The 26544-nt window shown below is 46.5% G+C and overlaps 1 protein-coding gene and 1 long non-coding RNA gene across 9 annotated transcripts in view; one reads left to right on the forward strand and one right to left on the reverse strand.

The window, feature by feature from the left end:
- Positions 1 to 7298, forward strand: part of SDK1 (sidekick cell adhesion molecule 1) — a 681727-nt gene extending 674429 nt beyond the window's left edge. For all 7 annotated transcript variants that reach the window (XM_061599424.1, XM_061599426.1, XM_061599425.1 and 4 more), the window contains one exon: positions 5801 to 7298. In XM_061599424.1, coding sequence (XP_061455408.1) covers positions 5801 to 6073 — 273 coding nt within the window. In that variant the 3' untranslated portion in view covers positions 6074 to 7298. The remainder of the gene's footprint in view (positions 1 to 5800) is intronic.
- LOC133371722 (uncharacterized) overlaps positions 1 to 24488 on the reverse strand; it is a 45313-nt gene extending 20825 nt beyond the window's left edge. Inside the window, exons 1-7 of one of the 2 annotated variants that reach the window (XR_009759368.1) lie at positions 24171 to 24488; positions 10679 to 10759; positions 7988 to 8130; positions 7300 to 7646; positions 6815 to 7032; positions 5966 to 6076; positions 3337 to 3464 (exon numbers count right to left, since the gene is read on the reverse strand). This is a non-coding gene — a long non-coding RNA (uncharacterized LOC133371722). The remainder of the gene's footprint in view (positions 1 to 3336; positions 3465 to 5965; positions 6077 to 6814; positions 7033 to 7299; positions 7647 to 7987; positions 8131 to 10678; positions 10760 to 24170) is intronic. The other variant, XR_009759367.1, reaches the window with a different exon arrangement.
- Positions 24489 to 26544: the final 2056 nt, after the last annotated feature.

Consider the following 26544-nt stretch of genomic DNA (forward strand, 5'->3'; position numbering starts at 1 on the left):
TTTTCTTGTTTTGTGCCATTTTAGGATGGTGGTTGTTTTCCTTCCTTTTTGTTATCTTAAGACTTCAGAGGAGATGAGTTTTTGCTTACCCAGTGATTTCATCCACTCCATCTTTACAGGGAAAAGGTGTCGTACAGGATGCAGGGGACTAACCATCTCATTTCTAGGACTTAGCAAATGCTCTTTCTTGTGCAGCTGAGCCTATTTGAGCTTGTCAGAGGGCAATTTTCCTTTGATAGAACTTCTTGTGTACAGGATGCCATCAAATGCCAAGACAGCCAAGGCCAAAATCCTTGTGATACATTTTCCCTTTAAATCTTTATCTCACGCTGTAAGATGTTGCAGCCGCACTGATGATGGAAGAGTGAGCTGCTTTCACACATTCCTTTGATTTATGCTGTGGCCGCAGCCACCTGGTTCAAAGCACAAGCTGCTCATATACTGTTGACGTGAGCACTAGAATGTTTCACATCAGTGGCCAGTGCTAGCCTGACATGGATCCAGGGAAGGGGTGTGTGCTTGTGAGGAGCGGGGTAGGATTACGGCAGCAGGGCAGTTCTTATATATGCGTTCCTCTCCACTTCCACCACCACAGCTTGGGTTTGCAGAAAGGCTGGCCCTATCCTTAGGCAGAATGAAGTGGCCTTGTCCGGCAAGTGATTTGAGGCACCGTGATAGAGCAACAACCTCTTAGTTGTTCAATCTGTTTTTACTGATTTTTACCGCCAGGGAGGGGAGAGGTGCTTGAAATTTTCTGCCTTAAGTGCCAGAAAACTTGTCTGGATATTGTGCACTTTGACCTGGGTGGGGCAGGCTTTGCTGCTGTGCCTCAGGTGGCAAAATGAAGGCGGGAAGATGCTGGGGATGGAAGATGGCCTTGGGCTTTGGTGTCAGACGAATTCCATTTCTCGGAGTGTTTTGTACTCAGCCATGGACACCCACACGCAAACTACAAGGGCAGCTATGGGTTTGGGATGGTGGTTGCTGTGTATGGGGCCATGTTTCATTTTAAACTGCATGCATAAGAATTAGACCTCAATCGGGGCCTTATTTATATGCCTTTCAAAGGGAGAATACCCTTCTGTGTTCTTCATCCATTCCTGGTAATTTAAAAAGGCAGAGAAACATCTCCAAGGTGTGATGCAGATGGGTATGTAAAAACATTTTTCTGGCTCAGTGCTGTGCTTGGAAGAGCACTCAGATGCTGCTGGTAGGGCATCAATGGCTCACCCTTTTAGTGAAACTTTGATTTAGCCTCATTCTTCCTTCTCAAAAATCCTGTTTTATCTGGACACGTTCCAAGACAAACCTGGGGTTCCTGTAATATGGGGGGGGGGATTTGCAGGGGAGAACTGGCAGTTTGCCTGCCTAACCTTTTGCCCAGTTCTTCTCTGCCAAAAACCCACCCACACCGACACACTCTTTTAGACTGTTTCCCATTTAGCCAGGCATGGAGATCAGAAAACACATAAGAGCCTGCCAGATGAGGCCAGTGGCCCATCTAATCCAGCATCCTGTCCTCATAGTGGGAAGCCTGCTTTGGAGGGGGAGGGCACTCGGGTGCATTTCATGGGGGAACTGGCAAACATAGGAAAGCTTACGCTGTCTGTCTCTTCTCCCCTTCAAATTCTTCCATGTATTTGCATTATTTCTGCAAACGTGGGGTTGAGGACATATATTTGCGGATGTAAACATACTATTCTGCCCTGAACCCAATGTCGGCCTTTTGTGACCCTATCTAAGTAGCTCTGCTGTTAAGCTGAAAGTTGTGGGTGCTCACCAACATAAATAAAGACTTTTAATGAGGTCACTCCACTTGCATAAATAATGTTTCTTTTTAACTGCTGGAAGGGCCATAAAGACGAAAGCTGGACCGAGGGGTTGAAAAGAGATCTGTGCTATGTAATTACTGAAAGCTGGTTGCCGCTCCATTTGCCCTGTGGCAAACAGACCACACTGGCCCCCAAACAAACACACCATGGGAGCCAGGTAGAAAGAGTTGTCCTTAGTGGCCACTGAAATGGAAAAACCACCACAAGCCTCATGATCCTTTCAAGACTAACAGGTTTACAGGAGACTCTTTGTCATTTTTGCTGCAAGTTGCAACAAACTTAACAGAGAATGTGTCACTCCTAGAATGGAGAACATGCATGGGGCAGGTCAGAAGGAAAAGGCAAAAGGGATTAAGGCAAGGCACACCGGGAACATAGCTGCCCATTTCCACCCTCATTTAGGCTGCCAACAAAGTTGGGAGTATTTTCATTGCAGTCGTTTGAAAGCACTTGAATATACTCAGCCGTTCCTTCCAACACCAGCTATAAATAAACGTACATAATTCCTTTCCTCCAGCCATTTTCAAAGGAAATTTGACAGCCACAGCTGTTTTTTAAATCCATGTAATGCCGGCCTTACACTAAACTAGCCCACTAGTCCCTCATTTGCCCCCTAATAGCATTTGTTTCTTTCATCTTACCAATAAAGATACTTTAAATTGTTGCTTCCGAGGCATCTGTGCACCTCTGCTTGTCAGGTTCTAATCTAGCAGTGCACCCATTCAAATTCAAGGCTGCTGCTGTTGCCTCAGCAACCAGCCTGCAGTGGCGCAGCAGAGGAGAAAACATTTCTTCAACATTTCCATTTAGTCAATAGTTTTGAATCATTAAAAATAATATGGCCACTCTAAAACATAATCCTGTTGTAGGAGCAATTTGTGTAATAATGGGAGACTGTGGGAGGAATAAACTTTGAGAGTCCCTGGGTTAACAGCACCAGGATCAACATTCCTAGAATCTGCTGAGTTCCAGATGGTGCGCTGGGCAATTGTTAACCCATCCACCACCACATTTAAAATGTTCATGCCCACCAGGAAAGACTGCAGATGCCTGGGCATGCCACTAGGCACAAGTCTAGCATCTCCCACACTGGGCCTTGGTGCCTGCCCCTTGGCGCTTGCACCCACAGCTGGCAATAGCTGGCAGCATCCATGCACTCCTCCTTTCTCCATGTTTTAAGAGGAGATTTACTAATTTTGAAAAGTGACATCCTGACCGTCGGTATTTCTGATCCCAGCATGCCTAGGACCATATAAATGGCCATCTACCAAGTCATCCATAATGCTCAGTTATGCAAATAATGTTTGATTGCATTGCATACATTATGTGCCACCTTTCTCTCAAAGCATTACAGCTGTGATACCAAAGGGAGGAAAAAGGGAAATCTTGGCTGAATTTCTTACTCCCTTGGAAGCCCCTCCCTTCTGTGTCACGTCTGCACAACAATCATACATTTGTCTTATTTATCTGCTTTCCAATAACCAAGGTTGTCTGCATAGCTTACCATTTCTGGGGCTGTATCGCTGGATGTAACCGTTTTCCCTCAGGTCTTTATGATACAGGTGAGTTTCTCGGACTCATTGTCTGTGAACATGCTAGTCGCCTAAAGCAAAGCGTTTCCATCGGCCACACCTGGAGGAGAAACAGATCTGCTGATCAGTTGCGGAATCTAAGCTGAATTTTGTTTAAAAGCTGGTCCCATCAGGTTTTACAGTAAAAAGGGGCAGGGTTTGATTTGCATCGTGTGCCCGTTTTCAGAAGAGAGAGGTGGAGATGCGCTGGAACCTGCAGAACAGTGAGTGTTTCTACCCAGACTCTCTGCGTCTAATAAGGTCAAAAGTACACAGAGGGTAGAGCTTACATAAGAAAAGGCATATTGGTTTTAGCGTGGATTCCCCCCCCCTCCTATAAATGTAAAAGAATGATCCAAGAGCATTAGTATATCCCCAACAATGTAAGGTGGTGTTCCTGACCACTCTGTCAGCATTCTTCATTTTTAACGTGTTTGTAAATCCCCAATATGGGAAAGCGATACAAGGCGGGACCTTTAAGCACTACAATAGCCACCGTCCAGTGGATATGATTATGTGCCCTTGCAATTTGCTTGAATGTGCATTAGGGCACTGTTACGCAACATCACGGTCAGTTTTAGCACCCTCAATTTCATTGGCACCTACCTTGTATTTTTGATCAGTTCCAAGATTAAGACTGATGCTGAAATGGGTACTAGACTGATAAACTGTTGGCTGTACCCATGTTTGTTATCAGCATTATTGTTCTTTGTGAATACATGTTTTGACAAACAGCTCTACAAGAATATTTTAGCTTTCTTTTCAATAGACTGCCTATTTGTTATGACCGGACATGTTTTGCTTCACTATTTTCATTCCTTACCTTTCCTAATTAACCATCATTCCTTTCTTAATTTGCATTTTGCATACCTGCTCCCTCCCCCACCCCAGCTTTCCCCTTGCCTTGTTTAATACAATCACACACACATCACATCGGTAACAATACAGCTTCTTACCTAAATCTACTGCTGAAAACTGGACATGGAATTTCTCATTATACAGACAGCTGCACAGCAAGAATTGATTTTATGCATTTCAAACTGTACCCTGCAGCCTTAAAGATCTCAGATGCATTTTTAAAAGCAACTAAAATTCAGAATGTTGCATTTAGATATAATGAAATCAAATCCTTGGCCCATTCAATTGCCCTGTCAGCTGCACATGGTTCTGGGCCAGGGTCAGAACTGGCCTTACCATGAAGCTAAGTGGGATGGCTGTCTCATCCAGAGGGGTAGAGTGGACAGCCAGCAGATCTAATCCATGGGCCAGAATCCTCTGCAGAAGATAAGCTAAACCACAACTGGTTTTGTGTGTGCAAAGCGGGTTTGTTTTAAAGATGGTGGAGTATTTTTTCTTAATTAAAATGTGGTGTCCAAGTAAAAAAGCACAATTTGCATGGTAATAATGATCTATATCATCAGCAACGAGGAAGCAGATAAATTTTATCCAATAAAGGAAAGGGGCTAGGAATCAAAATCAAAGACATGACCAAATAATTTTTGGACCATGTAAGCAAATCAAGATTACAAGAGAAAATTCTTCCAGAAAAAGACGTGAGACTTGGTGTGGGGGTAACAGGGATCAGATATAAATTCCTATCGATGCTGGCAATAAATGGGAACAAAGTCTCAAACAAGGTGTCTCACGTAATAGGATCCTTGGCTAGTCTAATCTGGTGAGTCAGTTTTTCAGAGCAGGCCCCTTCTCTAACCTCTTGTGGATCAGTATTTTAAATAAAATATGGCAATGCCAGTGATGGGCCATCACAGCAGCTGCTAAGAGGAGGGGGGTCTGGTCTTTGTAGGGTGGAGACGTCTTCTGGGATCCAATCTGGAGTGAAGCTCTAATGTTTGGATCATCCGATGGCTATTTCTTTAAGCATCTAGGTCCAGTACTGGGAGACTTTAGGGCAGCCTTTGCCAACCTCGTCTCCCCTAGATATCTTGCACTACAACTCCCATCAGCCTCCAAAGCATTTGCTGGGGCTGAAGGAGGTTGGCGCTCAAAGTTTCTGGAGGGCACCCGGTTAGGAAAGGCTGCCGTAAAGCAAACCTATCATCTTGTGGAATGAAGAGCCCTTGCCGTGCAGCCCCACCAGCCCATGCAGGAAACCGTCCTGTTGATGCAATGCAGGTACACTGGCCCTCAGGTTGCATGTCGTGGTAATGTTAGAGGAGCACTCTTGGGTGATTCTTAACACGATGACATAGGAGAATCTTACAGGCAAAGAGAATCCGAGAGGCTTGCTCCTGCCACGTACAAAGCTGACTGTTACGGAAACAGAGCCTGTTGCCTTCCTGCTACGGTCTGGCGTGGAGCAATACTGTATTGATAAATGGAGCACTGGGTGGAAGCAGCTATCCATCAGTAATAGGCCTCTTCTCCCTCAAACCACAGGTGACAGATTCAGACTATGAAGATGAGTTGCCAAAGCACTCTTTTGTCAACCATTATATGAGTGACCCCACATACTACAACTCGTGGAAAAGGCAGCAAAAGGGCGCGAAACACCCCACACCGTACAGGTATGAGGAATGTGTGACGAGCGAGACAGAACCTTACTTCCAGACTGTCATCACGACACAGAGCTCAGGAGGGGTGTACACCCCGACAGGACAGCCTGCTTCAGGCTCACGGACTCCAGTGACAGGCTTCTCCTCTTTCGTCTGACGCCTGGAGAAACAGCAATAAGACAAGCTCAGTAGCCTGCCAAGGTTGGGGCAACAACCACCCAACCAGACGGCTGAATGCGTGATAGGTGCAGTGAGCTGTGGGTAAAACTTCTCTTATCAGGGTAGAATGGATGTACATGTGAATGTCTTTTTTTTTCAAGACAATCAACTTATTCAGATATGGAGCTAACCTGGTTGAACTTGCTGTTTTTTCCTTCTTAAAGAAACCACAAATTATCAAAAACTGACAATTTTAACCATTTTGGAATATGATTTAAGGAGATTTTTAAAATAATAATAAAAATGCTTTTGTAATGCTGCTTTTGGAAGCAGCCTGCAAAGTTTCCCCCCCTCTTTTCCTTTCTCAAGCCAAAGGGATGAATTCCATTCTTGTGCATTAGGGAGCCCCATGGTGATGTAATTTGAAGGTGAAACCATCCAGTCTCCCAAACACTTCCCCCTTCTCATGGTTAATAAGGAAAACATGAAAGGGTTGGGGAGACTTTAAGAGTGGTTTCTCTGCCCCCCCTCTCCTTTCTGCTTCTGCCTTCAAAGCACCAGCCGAATCACTTTGTCTCAACGCCGTGTCTCTCCCTGATGCCTGCAAGGTTCGTTCCTGGTGGTCCTTGATCAGCTAGCTCTTGTTTTCATTTCTATTCTACGCCAGCTGAGCTTGTTGTGTTCCTAAAAATATTCCCCTCTCCAGGGTTTCTGTAAGACAAGTCAGCTTTAAAAGCACCTGAATAGCGTTTGGTCAGCCGTCCAGATGTTTTGGATTATCGCTCTCATCGCCATGGGTCATGCTGGATGGGGCTGGTGGGGGTTGTGATTCCAAAAGATCTGGAGGGCAGCAAGCTGGCGAAGGCTGCGTTAGGAGATATAGCTGAGGGGTCAGTTTTGCTCTTGTGGGCCTAGATCCTTCTTTGTAGATTGCATGTGCCAATGTCCATTGTACGTCTGCAAGAAAAGAAAACCCAGTGAGAAGAGAGTCTTTTAAATGAACATGAATGTGAACAAGACGTCTGTAGGTTTTAGCAGTGTCTTTCCATATAAAGGAAACCACCGCCACCATCACCCTCTGGGTCCGCCACTGGATGCTGTTCTGCAGCTTTGTAAAAAGGGGAAAAGTACATGTTAAAACCAGATTTATTTGATTTTTTTAAAAAATGTATATTTTTAATGTTTTTTTTTTTTAAAAAAATACAAAGACACATCATACTGTACCGGGTGAGCTTTTTCTGGTGTCCACAGGTGCCTTTTTGTGATTGTTCAGCTACCTATGCAAGAGAAGCAGCCAGTCCTGAGTCTCTGAATGAAGCTCAAGCCGTTTTTGAAACCACGGGGTTACAGATTACCTCCTGTCCTTATTTCCACGCTGTCTCTGTGCTCGGTAGCTTAGAGCCCTGCCATGCAAAAGGCTGCTTTGTTCTCTTCTCTGTGGTATCTGCCCTGTCTTTGACCCACAACGATGCAGCCAGCTCTGTCCTGCCAAGGCCCATTATGTTTATTGGTGGGTTGTGTATTTGAAGGGGAGTCGCTGATGCCGCTCCAGGAGTCATGTGACAACCACCCTGGAACAGAAAAGGCTTCTATAAACAGACAGCATCTTTGGAAATTGCTGTTCCCCCCACCCCCAACAAGGGCTCACCCATAAAGGTTTGCCTGTGGACACATCCTCTCAGGGCCTACAGAAGCACAGCCTGACGCTATTATTGCTGTGTATCTAGCTAAGGAGTAGGGTAGCTGTGCTGTTGCCCACTCCTGCGAGGCTGACAGAAGCTCTGGGTCATTCTCATCTGTGTCCATTCAGGGCAGGCGAGGAACGGTCTTGGATGGTCTTTGCTAGCACTGCTGTTGCATATCTGAGCTGCTGTTTTTTCTTATCTCTGTGTCAAGCGAGACTTGTACTTACTGAAATGTGAGTGGCAGGTGGAGTGTCCCTTTCACCGCAGATACCTGGAGTGAAAAGTTGTTCCATTTAACCTCCTTTTTAGTGATGCCTCAAGTGTCTCATTGTGTCTCCTGAGAGAGGCCTTCTTGGGTCTGTAGGTTGCACTGTAAGAACAGACAATGTCACTCTATGTTCTAATCTGGGGTTTGCTTTCTGCTGAAGCAAAAGAAAGAACAATGCAGGAAATGGAAATTTAGAGAGCTGAAATTGTCAAAGTTGAAAGTTTCCTCCTACTTACGTTTCCAGATTTCAGAACTTGAGTTTCACCTTATGAGACCTGTACATGAAACCTAACATTTGAAATATGAACCTCAAAATTAATTTCTCTAAATGCATTGCAAGTTCCTTTGTCTAGGTCAATTTGAAAATTAGATTTCCATCTATCCTCAGGTAAGGTATTTCCTTCTCCAGTGGATAGATACACGGGCCTTTGCGCCTGCATGTCCAAGGAACGCCTGTGTGTCATAGGCACAAAGTAATACAGAGGGTCAGCAGTCACAGGAGTGCCGTCCCCTCCTCATAGGTGCCACGGTTAGCTGAAAGGTGCCCAGAAGGAATGATGTGAAATATGGAAATAACATAAAGAAAAACTCATCATTTCATGCAATCTTTAAAAGAAAGAATTGCCTTTCATGGATCAGATTCATCTAGTCCACTGATTTGTCTCCTAACAATGGTCAGCCTCATCCCTCTGGAAACTCCCAAGAAGGCAGAATGCCCACGTGCTGTTGTTTGACCCTAGTCTCTAGAATTAGAAGTATACTGCTCCTAAATACATTTAGCTATGAAGGCTAAACTACCGACAGCTATCATTTCCTCTATTTCTGATGTTCAGGTGTGAGAGCCACTGCTTATAGTGGAAACAGGATCAGCAATGCACAAGAAGAAGGAATCGGCACTGAGGTTGCGGGGAGGGAGGGAAGGATACCAAAAAAAACCCCTAGAGGAATCCCTAAAATAGCTCAGTGAGGACTGAGCATGCTCACTTGCCTTGCCACAGCACACATGACTGACTATTTTGAGAGGGAACGGGATGGAGAATTGTACAGGAGGGCATGGCTGGCTGGCTGGCACACTGAACAGGAGCCCTCCACACTGCAACGTTTTGTTCCACTTGTCATTATTATTATTTAGATTTGTTATCTGCCCTCTACTGTGAAGCACCAGGGCAGTTAAAACAAATTAAGTCTTCTGAGAGATGAGCATACCAATCTGAACTGGAGACTCAACAGAGATGATCAAAAAGTACTTTGACAGATGGAAGGCTTCCCCCCCTCCTCTTTTCTTTAAGTAAAAAAGCCTGGAAACAATGATGCACAAAAGGAAATGGTCTTCAACATTGCCCCTAAGCCTGAATTTATAATGGAAATAGCTCCTTTTTCCTCAGAGGAAAAATGCAGTGATAGAAAATGCCCCTCTTTCCCTGAGAGAGACAGAGAGAAAAACTTCCAACAGGAAAACTCCAAAAACATCCCCTCCTGGTGCCTCCCTTTGCCTTTCAAATGGAAGATATCAGTGGTAATCCTTGTAAGACTATTGACGCTAACACAGTAATTTATGTTCTCCCAATCCACATCCAGTCTCCTAATTGTGTTTTTATTGGCTGTGCTTATTCAGTTACAACTGAGCCCAGGGAGGGTGGGCAATTGAAAAGCAGAGAACTAGATATCCTCAAGACATGGGAATTAAATTATACCCACCACCACCCCGTCATTATCATGTGTGAGAGACTTGACAAGGCTGGGGCTCAGTGTGCGGCAGGAGCTACAACAATGGGATTAATCACGAGAGGGTTTGGTTTTGTTTATTACTGTTTACCACAGAAGCACCATAATTGCTAGTTCTAGCAAGAAAGCTTTCCTCAATAGCTAAAAGCTTTTGAGAATCATCATCTTGTTGGAAGTGCATCCTTTTTAAAGCGTTTCCACAACCTTTTATCCAGAGAGGACAGGATGTAAAAATAGCCTATTATTTATGCCTTTCAGTACTTCCATATTTACCTTCCACTCCCACCAAACTGTAGAACACACAGGAGTTTCCCCAATATATATAAAACCATCCTTTATCCTCTCCCTCAATAGAGAGGGCAAACAAAACCCAGCAGCGAATCAAGGGGCAGGCAAAAGTTGGCTGAACTGGAATTGTGCCTCCCACTCTTCAGTTTGAGTAGAGCACATTCAGGTTTATTCCCTCTCAGGGGGGAAGACTGTCGGGTTCCACCTGTCCCTTCAGTGAATGCCAAGGGAGCCTCTAAACACATCTTGATGGCACATGTTGGTCCTTTCGCACGCACATCCATTCCTGATTTCTCTCCCCCCCCACACACACCCCTCAAGCTTCCGTCCTTTCACCAGCCCAATTCAGGGGGGGGGCTGTTGCTGCTATTATTAAATGGGAAGTCCTTGTTGATCTGCTGCAAACAGATCACAATCTACTTCCTGCCAACCTCTGTACTAAATTACAAGAAGGCAGCTCAGGAGACCTGAGGCTTACCTGCCGCATACCTTTGGGACTTCAACTGGTGCATGACGCTCCCTAACCTAAAGTGGGCCTTAGTGGGCAGATGACATCATCGCTGTTTTTGTACACAGCGTACGTTTTCTGTCTTTCTTTCTTGGTAAGAAAGATGAGGAGAGGCCAGAGCTCTCTTACCTTGAATGGCTGCACTGAAGAAGAAAAAAGGGTTGCCGCCACAGCTTGTTAAGGAGGAAGTCCTCTTTGCATCTGTTGACCCTACAGAGAGGAAAGATAAGACATATCCCAATGTGCATTGTCTAAGAAGAAAGCAAGAATAGTTTTTGCTTCAAGCGGGGGGGGGGTGGTGGCTCTCATATGATGCAAAGGGAAGGAAGGGACTATCCTATTCACACCCTACCTCCTTCCCACCTCCACCACCTCCAAGACTATCTGAGGATTTAGGGGTCAATCCTGAACAGCATAAGATAGAGCATGTAGGGCTGCTGCCAGGGTTAGGGGGAAACTGCTCCAAACAGGCCACCTTTTGTGGGCGGAGCATACGTTGTGCAAGCAGGTTCTCTAACCTGTGATGGGCTGCTCCTTGTTTCCTCAGCAGCCCATCCAGCCTTGTTGGGGGAGGACTAAACAGACGGGTAGACAGTTGGCTGGGTTACGATCAACACAGCGGTTGTTTGAAGTGCCTCCAGTGACTGCTCTGGTTCACACAAATCACAGGAGCCCTTTTTCACACATGAGTGCATGGACTGTCTGAATGGCTGCATTCTGCAAGATCACAGGGCGCTGGCCCTGGGAGGGACATCCTGAAGAATTTGCTAGTTTAGCACTCTGCCCCAAAGAGCATATCCTTAACACTATCCTATAAGCTTCCACACCAGATGCTTCTCCTTAAAGGACAAGCCTCTTGAAAAATCTGGAAACAGCCTGAACACCAACACAAAGTTCCATCGTGATCCCAATCTTCAAGGCCAGCTAACGAATCTGCACAGCACCAGCCTCTTCCTCCCTCTCTCTCACACATGCAAAATCACTATCCTACTGCAAGCGTAAATTTTGTCTTCCCTTGAGATTCGGCTTCGTGAGGTATCACCCATTTCTACCAACCGCCACACCTTTCCTCTCCCCACAGACTGCTGCGTGTTTTTACTGGGAGATCTCTGTTGACGTGTCACCTCTGTTCTGCCAAGTGGCAAAGCCCTGGCTCAAGATGCAATACTCGGGAAGAAACAGGAGAGGGCACTGCTCAGCTTTAGCCATTTACCTGCTTGCAGCAGCAGAATGCTCACTGTGTGTCTGCTGGGAACACTCTCCAGAATAGGCTGCCAGGTATGGGGGGGGGGAGAGAAAAAGGTGTGGGGGGGGCAGCAAGGGCAATGACCTGCTGCAACTGTTAGTATGGCGAGACCTTCTGACTGGCAGGCCCAGACCCGGAATACAAAGTCAGAGCTTGTGCTTGTAGGTGGCACTCCTACAGCCCAGTCAGCAGGTGGGCCCAAGAGAGATGACTGGACACAGGCTGGGGTTGCGTAACTGCCGAGGGAGATGAGAAGCAAAGGGCCAAACGGCAGGCCAGTCAGGCCCCAGAGGAGGGGAGGCATCTAGGTTGCTACTCAAGCAAGCCATTGGATAGCATGGTCAGCTGATCACCTTCCGTCTGTGGGGCACATGCTGTCGTCGCCTAGAGGTGGCCCATGATGTACAGGCCCAGTTTGGGGCCTTTGCCAGCCTGGTGCCCTGCAGAGGTTTTGGACTACAGTTCCCATTGGCCACAGCCAGGGCTGTTGAGTGGGCTCAAGCGCCAGAGCTGTGGTGGCACAGGAAGGAAGGCGCTGGAGGAGGGCCAGCCCTACTTTCAGGAGGCAGCTGCGGGGGGGGGGCAGGAAACAGCTGCAAGGTTTGAGGATGGGCCCGTGTGCCCCACAGCCTGCGGGAGGGGCATGTTATCCTTCACGTCGGGCAGCTTTATGTGTGGGGCTAGCCCCACTGGAGGTCCTGGTACAAAGCCTTACAAATTCCCTCCCCCTGGCCCACAACAGAGCCATCAGACATGCAATTTGTCTGCACCCACAGCCTAAAATGGTAGAGTCTAGGGGGAACTGTACCCGTTGATTCTGCTGAATATATGGTCTCAGCAGCGGGTGGCAAACAGTGACTGTTTGTTTACCCAAAGGAAAAAAAGGATTGCCCTTCAGTTAATGCTGATTTTGGCACCTCTGGCAATTCTCTCCTTGAGGTCTAACTAGATTAGCTTCCTAGGCCTACCTGGCAATAGTTAATTGATGTGTCTCTCATTGCTTCCCTCCAGAAACCATATTAGGTTAATTTTGTGAGGTGTGGAAGTACACCCATCTATTATTTCCTGGCTACCCTCTAACTGTTCCAGGCTGATTTCAGGATGGTAGGATAAATCATGTAAAGTGGGCAGATTTGCATAAATTTACATGCTCAATACAGTTTACAGAGCCAACCGATTCATTATCTGGTGGCATGTTTTTAGTCTGTGTTCAGTTTTCAGTGCTGGAGGAGGTTGTGATGGACTGAAAGGGCGTTTGGGTGATTTGTAGGGAAATGTGGGCAGCCCCCACACTTGGCAAGGAGAGTCCAGGCCCATGGAGAATTGAAAGCCCCACTGAACTGACCCAAAGATTCAACACGACCCCTGATCCCCGGGGCAGGAATGGGGGATCTGTGGTCCTCCGGATGTTGCTGGAGCCCAGTGCTCATCAGCCCCAGCCAGCATGGCCAATGGTCAGGGCCAACATCAGCTGGAGCCCCCCCCAGGTCCCCCTTCCCAACCTAGTGGGTCCTTGTGGGGCTCAGAGTGCCAGATTAGAGCTGGGGAGACCAGGATTCCAATCCCCATTCAGCCAGAAAGCTCACTGGGTGACCTGAGACCAGTCACTATCTCTCAGGCTAACCTACCTTATGGGGTTGTTGTGAGAATAAAATAGGGAGGGGGAGGACCATGTACACCAGCCTGAGCTCTTTAGTAAAAGGCCAGGATAAAAAACAAAAGGTCGCCAAATGCTCCAGGTACTTGGCTGATCAGTAACTTGGAGGGCAGGTAGGCTCTGCATATGAGAGAATTACTGCAGGACTTTTGCTTAGGACCCATGTGGCGACAGCCCCAGCTGTTAGGCCAGGGAGACATAGACCAAGAAAGGGGTCAATTTCTACCACCCTCATATCAGTCCCCACCAAAACCCTTTCTGTTTATAGAAGAAAACAGCCAACAGGATTGGGGTGAGGTTGGATCTGGAAACCATGAGGACTACTAATCTGTGTAGTGTTGTTTCACATGAGATTGCTCTGGATTCCAAGTTAGACAATATATCTGGAGCGATGCAATGGCAATCTAGGACCTTGAAGAATCCCTGCATATGTTGTGTCTATGAAGTGTGGGAAGTGCTCTGACCTCCGCATAGCAAATGTGAAGTCTCTGGCCTGCAGTGAGAGACAGCAGGGAACTGAGCTCTAGTAGCAGAACAGAAATGCTGGCCGTAGGGGGTGTAGCTTTGTTTTTAGAATACCTTCCTTCGGATACCACTTGCTTTGTCTGCTCCACTACATTTATAAATATGCATGAGTTACATCACCTGGCCAAAGATAGGGCTATGGTGCTAAATGGCTTAAAGGAGTAATATTACAACAATACCAATAAACTTGCAAGAGAATTGCTTTCTGGTTACATCATTAATTTCTGGGAGCCAAAAAAAAAATAGCAAAAAAAATGTATTGTTCAACACTCTGGTTAAACTTCCAACATGCCTGCTGTCAGCTTAGAGAACAAAACCAAGATAGCTTGCCACTTTTAAAACTCAACCTCTCTTCCACACAATCAGAGTGATGGGATCCTTGTGTTTGGCTTTGGACTGGGGGAGGCTGGAGAAAGTCTTGAGAGTTCAGCCAGTTTTTATTCTACCACATACTGTTAAACTTTGCTTCTGATATTTTATATGAAACGATTCCTCCCCTCTCCTCCACCCACGCCCACAAGTTTTGTTTCTAATAAAAACAGAGCCTTTTTTCTGGAGTGTGCGTGTGTATCCTTGGAATGTCTTTTTATTCTTCTAAAAAAGAAGTATCTCGGAGAGTCTTCCCAGATGCACTCTTGACTGAACAGCCAAAATGTAACAGGCTGAAAATCCCAGGCTGCTGTTTCTGGAATACTGTACAAAATCCTATAGCCCCCCCCCCCATTGCTTTCCGTTCAAGCGATCAATGTTTTCAGAAGCAAAAATGTGATCAGTTTCAAACTCACTGTAATGACAACTGTCCTCCATTTTCCTAATAACTGAAAACAAAGTAGTCCTACTCCTTCAGAATTGTGGTCTGAAACCAATAATCCTGTCTTTTATTACTACATTTATATCCCAAGCTTTCCTCCAAGGAGCTCAAGTTGGTTTACATAGTTCTCCTTCTCCCCATTTTATCCTCACAACAATCTGGTAAGGTAGGTTAGGCTGAAAGACCAGTCCAAGGTCATCCAGTAGGCTTCATGGCCAAGTGGGGGTTTGAACCCTTGTCTATCAGGTCCTACTCCAACACTCTAACCACCACGCCACACTGGCACTTTGTGTAGTACTTTTGGCATGTTAATTCAGCAGTCCTCACTACAATCCTGTATAGTAAATCAGTTTTATTAATTACAGGCTCAAGCTTGTTACCAGGTGGCTGTAGTGTATATTCTGCACCCAGACTCACAATACGATAATATGGAGATATGGAAACTGGTATTATGAACAAGACTGAACAGGAGCATTCAGACCGGGACCCTTCTGGTCTCTGTGTTAGTTTCTCTGACTGTGAGCAAGTCAAGAATACATTGCTCTCCTGAATTTCAGCATAGCTTCACCCCAGGGGAGCCCACAGGTTCTGCCAGGATACATATTGTTCCAATACAGGACCAGGTCATTGATTTGGTTACAGACAGCCTCTGGGTCTTGCTGTGACTTCCTAGATGCCAGCTTCTCTACCTTCCTCTTGGCTGCTGCTTCCCTATGCCAGTGTTGCAGGGCCAAATTTAGGAGCAGATGACCCAGGCAACTGGCTGGGCACCAGGCTCAGTGGTGCTTGTCACCATCTATCTACTCAAGTACCCACTCAGCAAATGAAGCAAACAGTGCAAGCACTTCACATGGCACGCTACTGGTTTGCAGATTCTAGCACGCTTATTTACTGTCTTTTATTATGAGAGGCTTAAATCATATGTGCAAATCACACACTAATGAAAAGACAATAAAAAAACAAGCTATTTAAAAATGGAATGAATGGAGTGAGTGGGGTGCCCTTGGTCTAGGGGTCCTTATAGCAAGTCAGAGAACTGGCTTGTCTGGCGCATGCTCGTCTGCTCTGCCTGGCAGCAGCTCTGGAAAAGGCTCTGGAGAAGACTGGAGAAGAACGGTCTTCCCCAGCCCTCTCAATGGAACCATCCATTTAAAGAGGAGTTGCCAGGGGCTGAACCAAATGCAAAGTGCGCGCTCTGCTCTGCCTCCGAGCTCTCTGCTTACCTCTCTCCTCCCAGAGTTCACACGTCCATTGCTCAATAGAGTAAAGTCAACGTAATACTGAATCCCCCCCCCCCGAAAGCTAGGAGCCAGCAGTTGCAGCCTGAGCCCAGAAGAACCCTAAAATGACCAGCCCAGGCACAAAGAGAAGGCAGGCTGGCCCGGTCCCTGGCTGGTATACATCAGCATCGCTGCATGGAGATCAGTGGAATGACTGTGCCTGCAAAGGCTGCCTATGGCACAGCCTCCGCGATGCGTAAAACAAATGGTATAGAAGCAGGTTGTCTACACGTCTGCGGTCAAGGTGAGAGAGAGGGAAGAAACCAATGCTTCTTCTTCTTTTTTTAAGTTGAGAAAGAAGATCCCAGCCACAGGCAGCTTTTCCAGTTCCTGAAAGGAATAAGGCGGCCCTTGCTCTTGAAAGCAGCCAGGCGTATCAGGATGCCATAGTCGTGGTGAGAGGGAAACCCCCCTCTCTCCTGCACTGGTAAATGGCTGCCATTCATGGGATGGCACAAAGCCCACCCTTCACACCAGCCATTCCCACACACAGACACACACCATGCCACAGGCTAAAGCTGCCAGTCTGTGGTGGACTAAGGAGCAGGAGCCCTTTTTTCAGCCCTCCCCCACCCCTTATCGAGATTACACAGCGCTATTTGCTCAAAAGTTTGAAACACTAAAAAAAAAGAAAGTTCACAGCTCCCTAAACGCCAAAGTGCATATATCCCTGAACCCCAGAATACACATTGGGATACCCCAAATTTTATATCTCCATGATCAGGGGACTCTCCCCTTCAAGCACAACAATAAAGTTATTGAATCAAAATTATCAGGCTTGTGAAATGCTCATAAATGCATGATCACCCCACAAAAATAAGTAACTGGGAGTGCCCACCCCAAAATATACTTTGGGCTAGGACAGATGAGGTGCACCATGCCCAAGACTGAAAGACATTCCAATAATTTACTATTAAAATACATGTTTCCTGGCATTTCTTTCTTTAAATGTGTGTTTTTATTTAAAATGAAGATTAAGAATGCCCTTTCACATGATTTAAAGTGCCCTTTCAGGCTGATCCCTCATCCCCCTTGAAAATTCATTTTGAAAAGCCCTGGGGTCTGAAAAATATATGCCATCCTGTGCTCCTTGCAGGAAGGATATGGTGTCAATGTCGTAAGCAAACAGACAAGAAAACAGATAATTTCACAAGGCTAGTTCCCTCCTTGCAAATGGTTTTCAGCCCATCACATGGCGTCGCTTAAGGAAGCTGCGAAGTCTTTCACTCCCATTGCCTCAGCCACCAGCTGTTTCCCAGTCACAAGATCACAAGCAGGGAGCGGCAAATTACCACACTCAACGGACGGAGGCAGGGAAATTCCCTTTCCAAGAGCTGCCCTGTTCCTCCACTGCCAGGAGAGGCAACTGCGTCACGGCATCATAAACTCAGACGCAGTAAAGCTTGACCCTTCAAATGCTTGGCCTTAATTCTACTTAACACTTTTAGTACATTTTATGTCCTCTTAAGCAAATTTATATATTTTGAGAAATTCTGTAAAGATTCTGTAAAACAATGTGGTGCCTTCCAGATGTTATGCTCTACCAACCCCAGCCAGCAGCAACACGGAAAGGACACCACATGACTTTCTCCTGCTGTCAAGAGAGTCTGGTTTATTGTGGAGTCCCATCATTGCCCCATCAACCTCAGTATTGTCTGCTCTGATGGGCAGCAGCTCTCCAGGATCTCAGTCAAGGATCTGTCCCAGCAGACAGCCACACACTGGATTTGCCAAGGAGCTCCATTAAATGTGTCCCAGATTCTTGTTTGATTGATTTTGGGGGTTGTTCTTGTACTATTCCAAGCCTTCCTCATCCCCACCTTTGGAGGTAAACATACTGGAGATCTTCCTTCTCTCTCTTCTCTATTACTTTAAACCCCCCCCCTTCTTCCAAGGAGCTCAAGGTGGCACTCATGGTTCTCCATTTCGCCACGTTATCCTCACTGCAGCCCTGTGAGGTAGGTTAGACCAGGATTAAACTTGCCATGAAACTCACGGTGAGATAGAGAGTGGCCCAAGGTCTCACCGTGAGTTTCATGGCAAATTTAATCCTGGTCTCTCAGGTCCTAGTCCACTAAATATCCCTCCACCTTATTCCACATTCTGGAAAAAGATGTGGAAGTGAATAAGCTGGGGGAGCGGAATGATCTTTTCCCCACAGGTCTGGAAATTTGAGGGTCCCTGGTTAGAGCCTTTAAAATTAAGCAATTCAGGTGGCAAGCCTGTACATGCTGATCAGGAAGCAGTCCCCACGGGATTTGGTGGGGCTTATTCTGAGTAATAGACAGTTATCACATGCCATAGCTTAAGGAAGCTACGAAGTCTTTCACTCCCATTGCCTCAGCCAACATCTGCTTCTCAGAGACCCACAGGCGGGGGGGGGGACTGCAAATCACCCCCATGTTGCTGACAAGGCAGGAAAACCCTCTTCCAAGGTCCACCTGGTGTCGCTGCTTCACCAGAAGCAACTGGCTCAACCTGGCAGTGGCATCATAAACTCAGGAAGGGTAAATCTCCTTATTGCTTAGTGGGTGGAGAGGGAGTGGGACAGGCATTCCCTTAGTGGGGATGGGCAAGGCATTTGCTTCAAAGCCCCTTGTGTTTATTATAAAATAATATGCTGTACCTGTTTCTTTACAGAGGGGGTGGTGGCCAAAGATGGAAACGGGTGGTGTCAATGGGCTTGACTAAATGGCGAGAGGTGGGGGCTATAAAACCAAACAGCACAGGTAAAGATTTTAGGTTTTGTTTACACCAAGAATGGGTGTTTTAGGGCTCCATCAGCTGAGACCACGATGGGAGCTGACGGTCCAACCTCATCCGGAGGGCCACTTCAGCTCTTGGGTGAACCACAAGTGGCTCACACACCACACCCCAGTCAAAGGGTGAGCTGCACCAGAAGTCCACGGCCACCAACGCTTTTTTAGTTTAGGATTATTTATTTTATTTTAAGCAGAACCAACTGCACTTTGTGCCAGCAGGAAGAAAGAAAGGCAGGAGTAGGAATGTAAACAACAAATAAGACTCCTAATGGGGCAAAACGGGCAACTGGGGCTGAGTCTGCTTCCAAGCAGCCACGTTGTGACCTCCTCCATCCCATGCTGCCATTTTGCAGCTGCCTCTGATGGGTGAAGCCCAGAGTTTGCCCGGTCATTTGAATCAGCTCCGCAGTATCACCCCGCCAAATGGTGATGGAAGGTTTTACCACAGATGTGTGATAAAATTATCCCGCTAGGTGGGTTCAGAAAGTGAGGTGGTGGCACAATACCTTATGACTGGAGAGTAGCCTTCACTCATAAAGCATTCTGGAGTGCCGATGAGCCCCCACAAACAACCAAATTGCCCCCAACAGGGAGCATCTGTCTAATCCTGCTGCCTACGTGATAGCACATTCTGGGACAGATGTGTACAGATGTGTGCAGTTGTCACGAGGATGATAAGATCAGCTGCACAAAGAGTCGGGCACCAGCTTTTGCTCACTGGCAGAAAGGAGAAACATGTAATTGCAATTTGAAAATGTCTGGCAGCAGAGGTGTAGTTGCCCAGGGTGCTGGGGGGGGAGAGTTGGACCCCTTTTTTGAGAGCAGGGTCCCGCTATCTCCAGTTAGAAGAGTCTTCTAACATGCTTCCTCATCCTTTCCTGCTGATTGGAGCCAATCACAGTGAAAGGAGCTGAGTAAGCCACTGAGAAGACTCTTTTCAATAGCTAACACTCACTTTCATGCCTATTGGCTCCTAGGGATGTCTGCTGTTGTGGGAGAAGGCATTAACAAGGATCTCATTCTCAACCCCACAGCAAAACAAAAAAAGGGGGAGCGTGGCTGTGACTAACGTGAAAGGACCCTGCACTACATTACTGTCTGGTAGAGTGTGTTATTTATTTACTTACTTATTAAATCTATTTATAGCCCACCCTCCATCACAATAGATCCAGGGTAGTGCACAGTACATGAAATTAACCAAAAGCAATTATAAATCATAAAACAACATAAACTATAACCACAACTGCAGCACAGGCCACTCCTTCCAGAATGGACACAGGAACAGGAAATGCGCTGCCCTGAAATGGCCGGCTGCTTCCTAAAAAATTTAATCCAATTGTTCACTCACTTTCTTCTAACAGATTTCCTACACTGAAAATTTCCTTCAGTTCACAAATCCTCAGAGACTCAGTCCATAACAAATGGGGACAACCACCCCTTGCCGGCACCACAGAAGGGAGCAGCCTGCTGTTCTTTTGTGCAACTTTTATTTCAGGCATTATTAAGATTACTCACTTTTCATAAACAGATGAAGAACCTGCCCATCATTACTTTGCGGTTACATCACTAAGGGGCTGTTGCAACAGGTGCCTGACTTGACTGGAAGCTATGGTTGAAGGTTCAACCAGTAAAACCAGTTCATTTTCTTGTGTGAAACTGTAAACTACCAAAGGTGGACTGGGGGGGTGCTATTGGACTCTTACCTCAGTTTCAACAGTTTGGACCATGTGGATAGTAGCTACAGATAAGGCCCAAAGCATTGCCTGAGGTCAGAACCAGTTTATTTATATTGTACCCACACACACCCTTTCCTTTTATCATTTTTTTGTCCTCCTTTTAATAGTACTTTACTTAAAGCATCGTTATCCTGATATTCAGCCAAAAAAAGGCTGCCAAACCGGCATGACTAATGGACGATATTTCTTAGTTGCAGAGTTCTTGCATTGATCGCCTGGAATGGAAAGGAGCTATCATGAACATTGTGCCCCATTCTATGAATGCAGTTTTAGTTCTTTTGAGCATTTAGTATTTATCTATATAGCAGGGGTGGGAACCTGTAACGCTCTCGTTGTTCCTGGGCTAATAACTCCCATTGTCCCTGACAGAGTCCAACAACATCTGGAAGGCCACAAGACCCCCACCCGTTAAATAGGCTTGAGTGTGCAAAAGAATTCAGAGTAGCAGCAAGAAAGCATCTTGTGGCACCTTAAAGACTAACAAAATTGACTGTGGCATAAGCTCTTGTGGACCAGAGTCCACTTCATCAGACGCATGAAGTGTTGCACATCCAGATGCATGTTTATTGCGAGATGGGTGGATGCAAGCTTTTCTCAGAGTCCACATGTCAACATAAGCATCAAAATGCTAGCCCATATTTTCCCCCCTTTTTACCCTTTCTGGGAAAAATCCAGTAAGGTGAAGCTGGTTTCAAGTTTATGTGGCCTGACGACGTGGACAAGACCCTTGCAATGATGCTACTTGCTCTCTTGACCCTACCTATCCTGGCAGGTGAAAGCCAGCCATTGGGTGGAATTCAAGGGTGTGGTAAATGTGTCTCTACGCAATGGAGTTGTGCCTGCTGCCCTTAAAAAGGCGGAAGTGCGCCCATTCCTGAAGGAGCCCTCTCTGGACCATATGGTTTATAACTGCCGCCCAGTCATGAATACCCCCTTGGGTAAGGTGATACAAACAGTGGTGGCCAAACAGTTGCAGCAGGATACAGACCACATGGATCCATTTCAGTCTGGTTTCAGCAGTGGTTCTGGGACTGAACCGGCTTTGGTTGTCCTGAAGGATGACCTCCATCAAGAGCAGGACCGGAGGGGGGGGCGGGAGTACCTCTCTGCTTCTCAGTCTTTTGACACCATTACCCATGGATCCTCCAGGATCAGCTCAGCAGGAAGTGTATCAAGGGTACTGTTTTACAGTGGTTCCGCTCCCACCTACAGGGTAATGTTCAGAGAAGCATTGGAAGGCTGTGTTTTGGCCCCATGTTCCTTGTGCTAAGGTGTGCAATTTTTATTTTATTTATTTAACAAAATGTATATACCACTTGAATGTAAAAACCTGTAAGCGGTTTACAAACCATTATCAATAAAATACTTAAAAACAAATAATTAAAAAACATATTTAGAACAATTAACACAGCTACTAACTAAAAATGTGTTTTCTTTGTTTCTTCTCAGTGCTGTTCACTATCTCTATGAAGTCCCTTTAGGAGTTCCGGGTGGAAGTGTCATCAGTTTGCTGACGACACAAGGCTCTATTCCTCCGTAACAACTGAGACGGAAAAGGTTATGCATGATCTGGACCATTGTCCAGGCACAGCGGTGGCCTGGATGAGGGCCAATAAACTGAGCTTGAATCCTGGAAAGACAGAGACATTGTGGGTGGGCAGCGATAGCCTGGCCACAGAAAGTCATGCACTGGTAACCTCAAGACTCTATTGTTGCAGTGCATTCTACGAGGGGCGACTCTTGGACCTGGTCTGGGGGCTCCAGCTGGTGCAAAATGCTCTGGCTAGACTGTTGATGGGGTCAGATTATCACCAGCATGTAACTTTGGTGCTTAAAAGCTTGCACTTGGTGCTCATACGCTACCAGGCCAGGTTCAAGATTCTTGTGCCAATTTACAAGACCTTAACAACTCAATCACTGAGGTTTTCAGGGGTTTTAATCACTGAGGTTTTAACCACTGTTAGCTGCCCCCCACGGCTCCAATGCACAGCTCATATCCACCAGGAGCTGTGTGTTTAGTATTGTGAGGCCAGTTTCGTGGGATTCCCTTCCAGCTGAGATCAGATGGGCCCCCTCCCTGTTGAACTTCTGGCACTTAGCAGAGCCAGGCCTACACTAGCTGCCAACAAATGGTGCCCTTGGTGAGCCATGTGATCGGTGCCACCACCACCCCAAACTCCAACAGCAGATCTAGGCTGAGGTTTTTGGTAAACTGGGAAACATTTTGCCCCTAATTTCACTTAATGTTTTAAAACAACACTGTATTTATATTAAACAGAGGCATAATTGTTTGTCCATCTGCTTGTCCAAACAATGTTTCTGAGATCAGATAAAATAGACACACAAAATTTTCAGAATAGATTTGTACACAACAGCCAGATTATATTTCCATCCAATTTCAAATAAAAATGCATTAATATGTTAACTATATTTATTGTTACAAATCCAGAACCACTCATTATGCTTCCTGCTTAGACTGCCGTTACCCCCATATGCAATACAGAAAGAACAAAGAAAACTCTTCAATGAATTTTAGCCTGCAACTACAAAATACTCCGATGGATTGATTCCATAAAGGAAGCCACAGACCTGAACTTACAAGATCTGAACAGGGCGGTTCACGACAGATGCTCTTGGAGGTCGCTGATTCATAGGGTCGCCATAAGTCGTAATCGACTTGAAGGCACACAACAACAACAACAACAAAATACTCCAAATCAAAAACACTCTGTTGCCTTAAAACATGACTTTCCTTACTTTAAGTTTGAAAAATCAGTCACTTATATCCAATTTTGCAACTATTTCATGTTCTATTGACATTGTGGCAAGCCCAACAAGTCTCTCTTGCATCATTGTTGAATGCAGACGTGTGTTTTCCGATCTTAACTTTGCGAAACTATGTTCCCCACCAGCTACGGAAACTGGCAAAGGAAAAAGAACGCATAGAGGTATAAAAATGTTTGGAAAACTGCCTGGGAGTTTATTTTCACAAGCACACTTCATTACATCTTCCATTTTTATCAACCACCTCTCTTCAAGGCACACAGTTACAAAGACAGTGACTTAGTCACAAGGTGGGTGGCTGGTTGAGTTCTACAGGCGCCTTTTCAACAGTAAAAGCAATAATTAAGTGAATAACTATGTACGGCGTCTCCACCTTTTTGGAATGTTGAGGAAGTGCCACAGACCGTGCCACAAAACGGCCACCACGGACAGGGCAGGGGCTGGCCAGCCACGAAACGGCTGCCCTGGAGGGTGGGTGTGAACACTCCCAATATTTATTACTGCAAGGCCTAAAGACAAGCAACTTGCCCAAGAACTTGCCGTCCTGGGCTCCTAGTGAGAGAAAGAGCAGGATATAAATCTAATAAACAAACAAACAAATAAATAAAAAGAACTTTAGTAAAAGGCTGAAGCACCCCAAAGACAAAGCCCCTCCTTTGAACCCACACAACATAACACCCATTTCACAGAAAGCAAGTCGTTTCCCGAAACCCCTCTAAATAAAATGCACCACCGCTCATACGCCCACATGCACCCCCTTTCCCTCCCACGCAGGCCCTGGGCCCCCATTTTCCCCTCCTTTTTCAGTTTTCCTCCTTACCTTTCCTTCTCCCACTGAGGCAAACAAACAGCCGGCGCCCTCTGACTCACTCATCTCCTGACACCCCGGTTGCAACTAAGGGTGTCCAGTTAGAACTACTCTCTCTGTCCTCTCTGCTGGTCCCGCCCAATCAGAACCGTTCTCTCAGTTCTAATTAGTGTTCTCATTGGAGGAGGCTGGGAGCAGCTGTGGCGGGTTCTGTGGCCAAGGATAATGGCCGAGGGCCTCAGGAAAAGTGTTCAGAAAAGCTGGTGGCCATCCCAGTCTATGAGGGAGCAGTGACCCAGGAGCCCTCCATTCTTGTGGGCCTCTGTGAGCACACCATTGCTTTGAGGCTCTGCAATGGAGGGCTCTGGGCCTGTAGTGCGTGAGGCCTAGGTGCAGCCTTGCAGTCCCCGGATGTGGCTGGACTACAATTCCCATCATTCCTGACATTTGTCCAAGCTGGCTGGGGCTGATGGGAGTTGTAGTCCAGCAACATCTGCAGACCCAAAGGTTGAGGAAGGCTGGTATAGAGGTTACAGTGTGGCAATCCAGGTTTGAGTCCCCACTCAGCCGTCAAGCTGACTGGGTGACTTTGGGCCAGCCACTGACTCACAGGTTGTTGTGAGGATAAAATGGAGAGGGAGGAGGAACAGGATTGTGTACACTGCCTTGAGTTCCTTGGAGGAAAAAAGGCAAGCCATAATTTTATTTTATTTTAAAGTCTTACTATGGTTGAGCTGCTAAACTGAGCCGTGCCTGTGGCTTACCACGCTCTTGCTCATGCTCTCATGACAAAAGGGCACGGCCACCAGTATGGTTTGTTTTGTGACTTTTTTCCCCGTGAGGTTTACGGTGCTCAAGTTAGTGGGATGTGGAAATAAAAGAGCTGGGAACAATTTAGCATTGCCTATGTTCATGTGGCCCCCTCCATGCACCCATGGCAATTGCCCTCTGTGCCCCCCTTAAAAAGGCCCTGATTAATACTGCTACTTTTCTTTTATGGACCACCTTATTATAATTCATGAGAGCCAGTGTGGTGTAGTGGTTAAGGTGCTGGACTATGACCTGGGAGACCAGGGTTCGAATCCCCACACAGCCATGAAGCTCACTGGGTGACCTTGGGCCAGTCACTGCCTCTCAGCCTCAGAGGAAGGCAATGGCAAACCCCCTCTGAATACCGCTTACCATGAACACCCTATTCATAGGGTCGCCTTAAGTCAGAATTGACTTGAAGACAGTCCATTTCATTTTCATTATAATTCATATTCCCTCTGTATGTATGCTGGAATTGAAATAATGACAGATTAGACTAACCATCCTGCTAGTAGCAGCCATCACAAGGATTCCCGCTAGCAGAACGTGGCTTCCACCCTTCTCCCCTTGTGCCCCCCTCAAATTGGCCTTATAGAGCACGGGGGGGGGAGTAGAGGGGAGATTGCTCTGTCAGGCAAGCAGAATTGTTTGCACTGACAGTGACCTCATTAGTGCTACACAGAATTGAAATAATGACATCTTCAATATTTTATTTGTATTTTTTAATTTCTTCTTCCCCCCTCGAATTTGATGCCCCCCCTTAACTTGGCACCCTAGGTGACTACCTAGTTTGCCTATATGGACCGGCCGCCCCAACACTTAATGAAGACCTTTCTGTTCCAGAGGCATTTAAAGTCATTTCATAAGTTTAAAAGTGCCTTTATTCATCTACATGTACACCACTTTGAAACTGTTGCAACAAAGCGGTAAATAAAGAGTTTACATAAACAAATAAACAGACTGTTGCTATATTTGAACGGCCCTTTTGCAACATTAAGCCCCCACCCTCCCGTCTGGGAGCCCCCATGGCCTCTAGCCCATGGAAACTGAACACCCTCATATGCCTTTCCCAACCGATGTGCCTCCAGATGTTGTTGGACCACAACTCCCATCAGCCTCAGCCAGGCTGGCTGAGGCTGATGGGAGTTGTGGTCCAACAACATCTGGAGGCACACCAGTTGGGAAAGGCCTTAAGGGGTTATTCCGCCCAAGAGCAACCCAAATGCATACTGTGCTGCTTTAGTTGCCCTAACTCGGATTGTTCCTCTTAAGCCCACCTTCACTCTTTATGTGTCTGTGAGTTCAAATCCCCACTCCTGTCTCCTGGGTGTCAAGGGCCAGCTAAAGATCACCCCACAGGGAGTGGCTCAGGGGTTACGTGCCCTGCCACCTGTGCAGCTGTGGGCAAGCTGCATAGTCTCAAGGAGCCCAGTTGCCCCCAGCTGGCACTTGCCGACAAGGAAGGGGCTGGCTTGTGCAGCTGTGGCAAGCTGAGCAGGCCCTAGCCAGCTGGGGAGGACTAGCCTCAGAGGGAGGCAGTGATAAACCCCCTCTGGATACCGCTTATCATGAAATC

The sequence above is a fragment of the Rhineura floridana genome, chromosome 17 (genome assembly GCF_030035675.1).
Source record: "Rhineura floridana isolate rRhiFlo1 chromosome 17, rRhiFlo1.hap2, whole genome shotgun sequence".
Classification (NCBI taxonomy): Eukaryota; Metazoa; Chordata; class Lepidosauria; order Squamata; family Rhineuridae; genus Rhineura; species Rhineura floridana.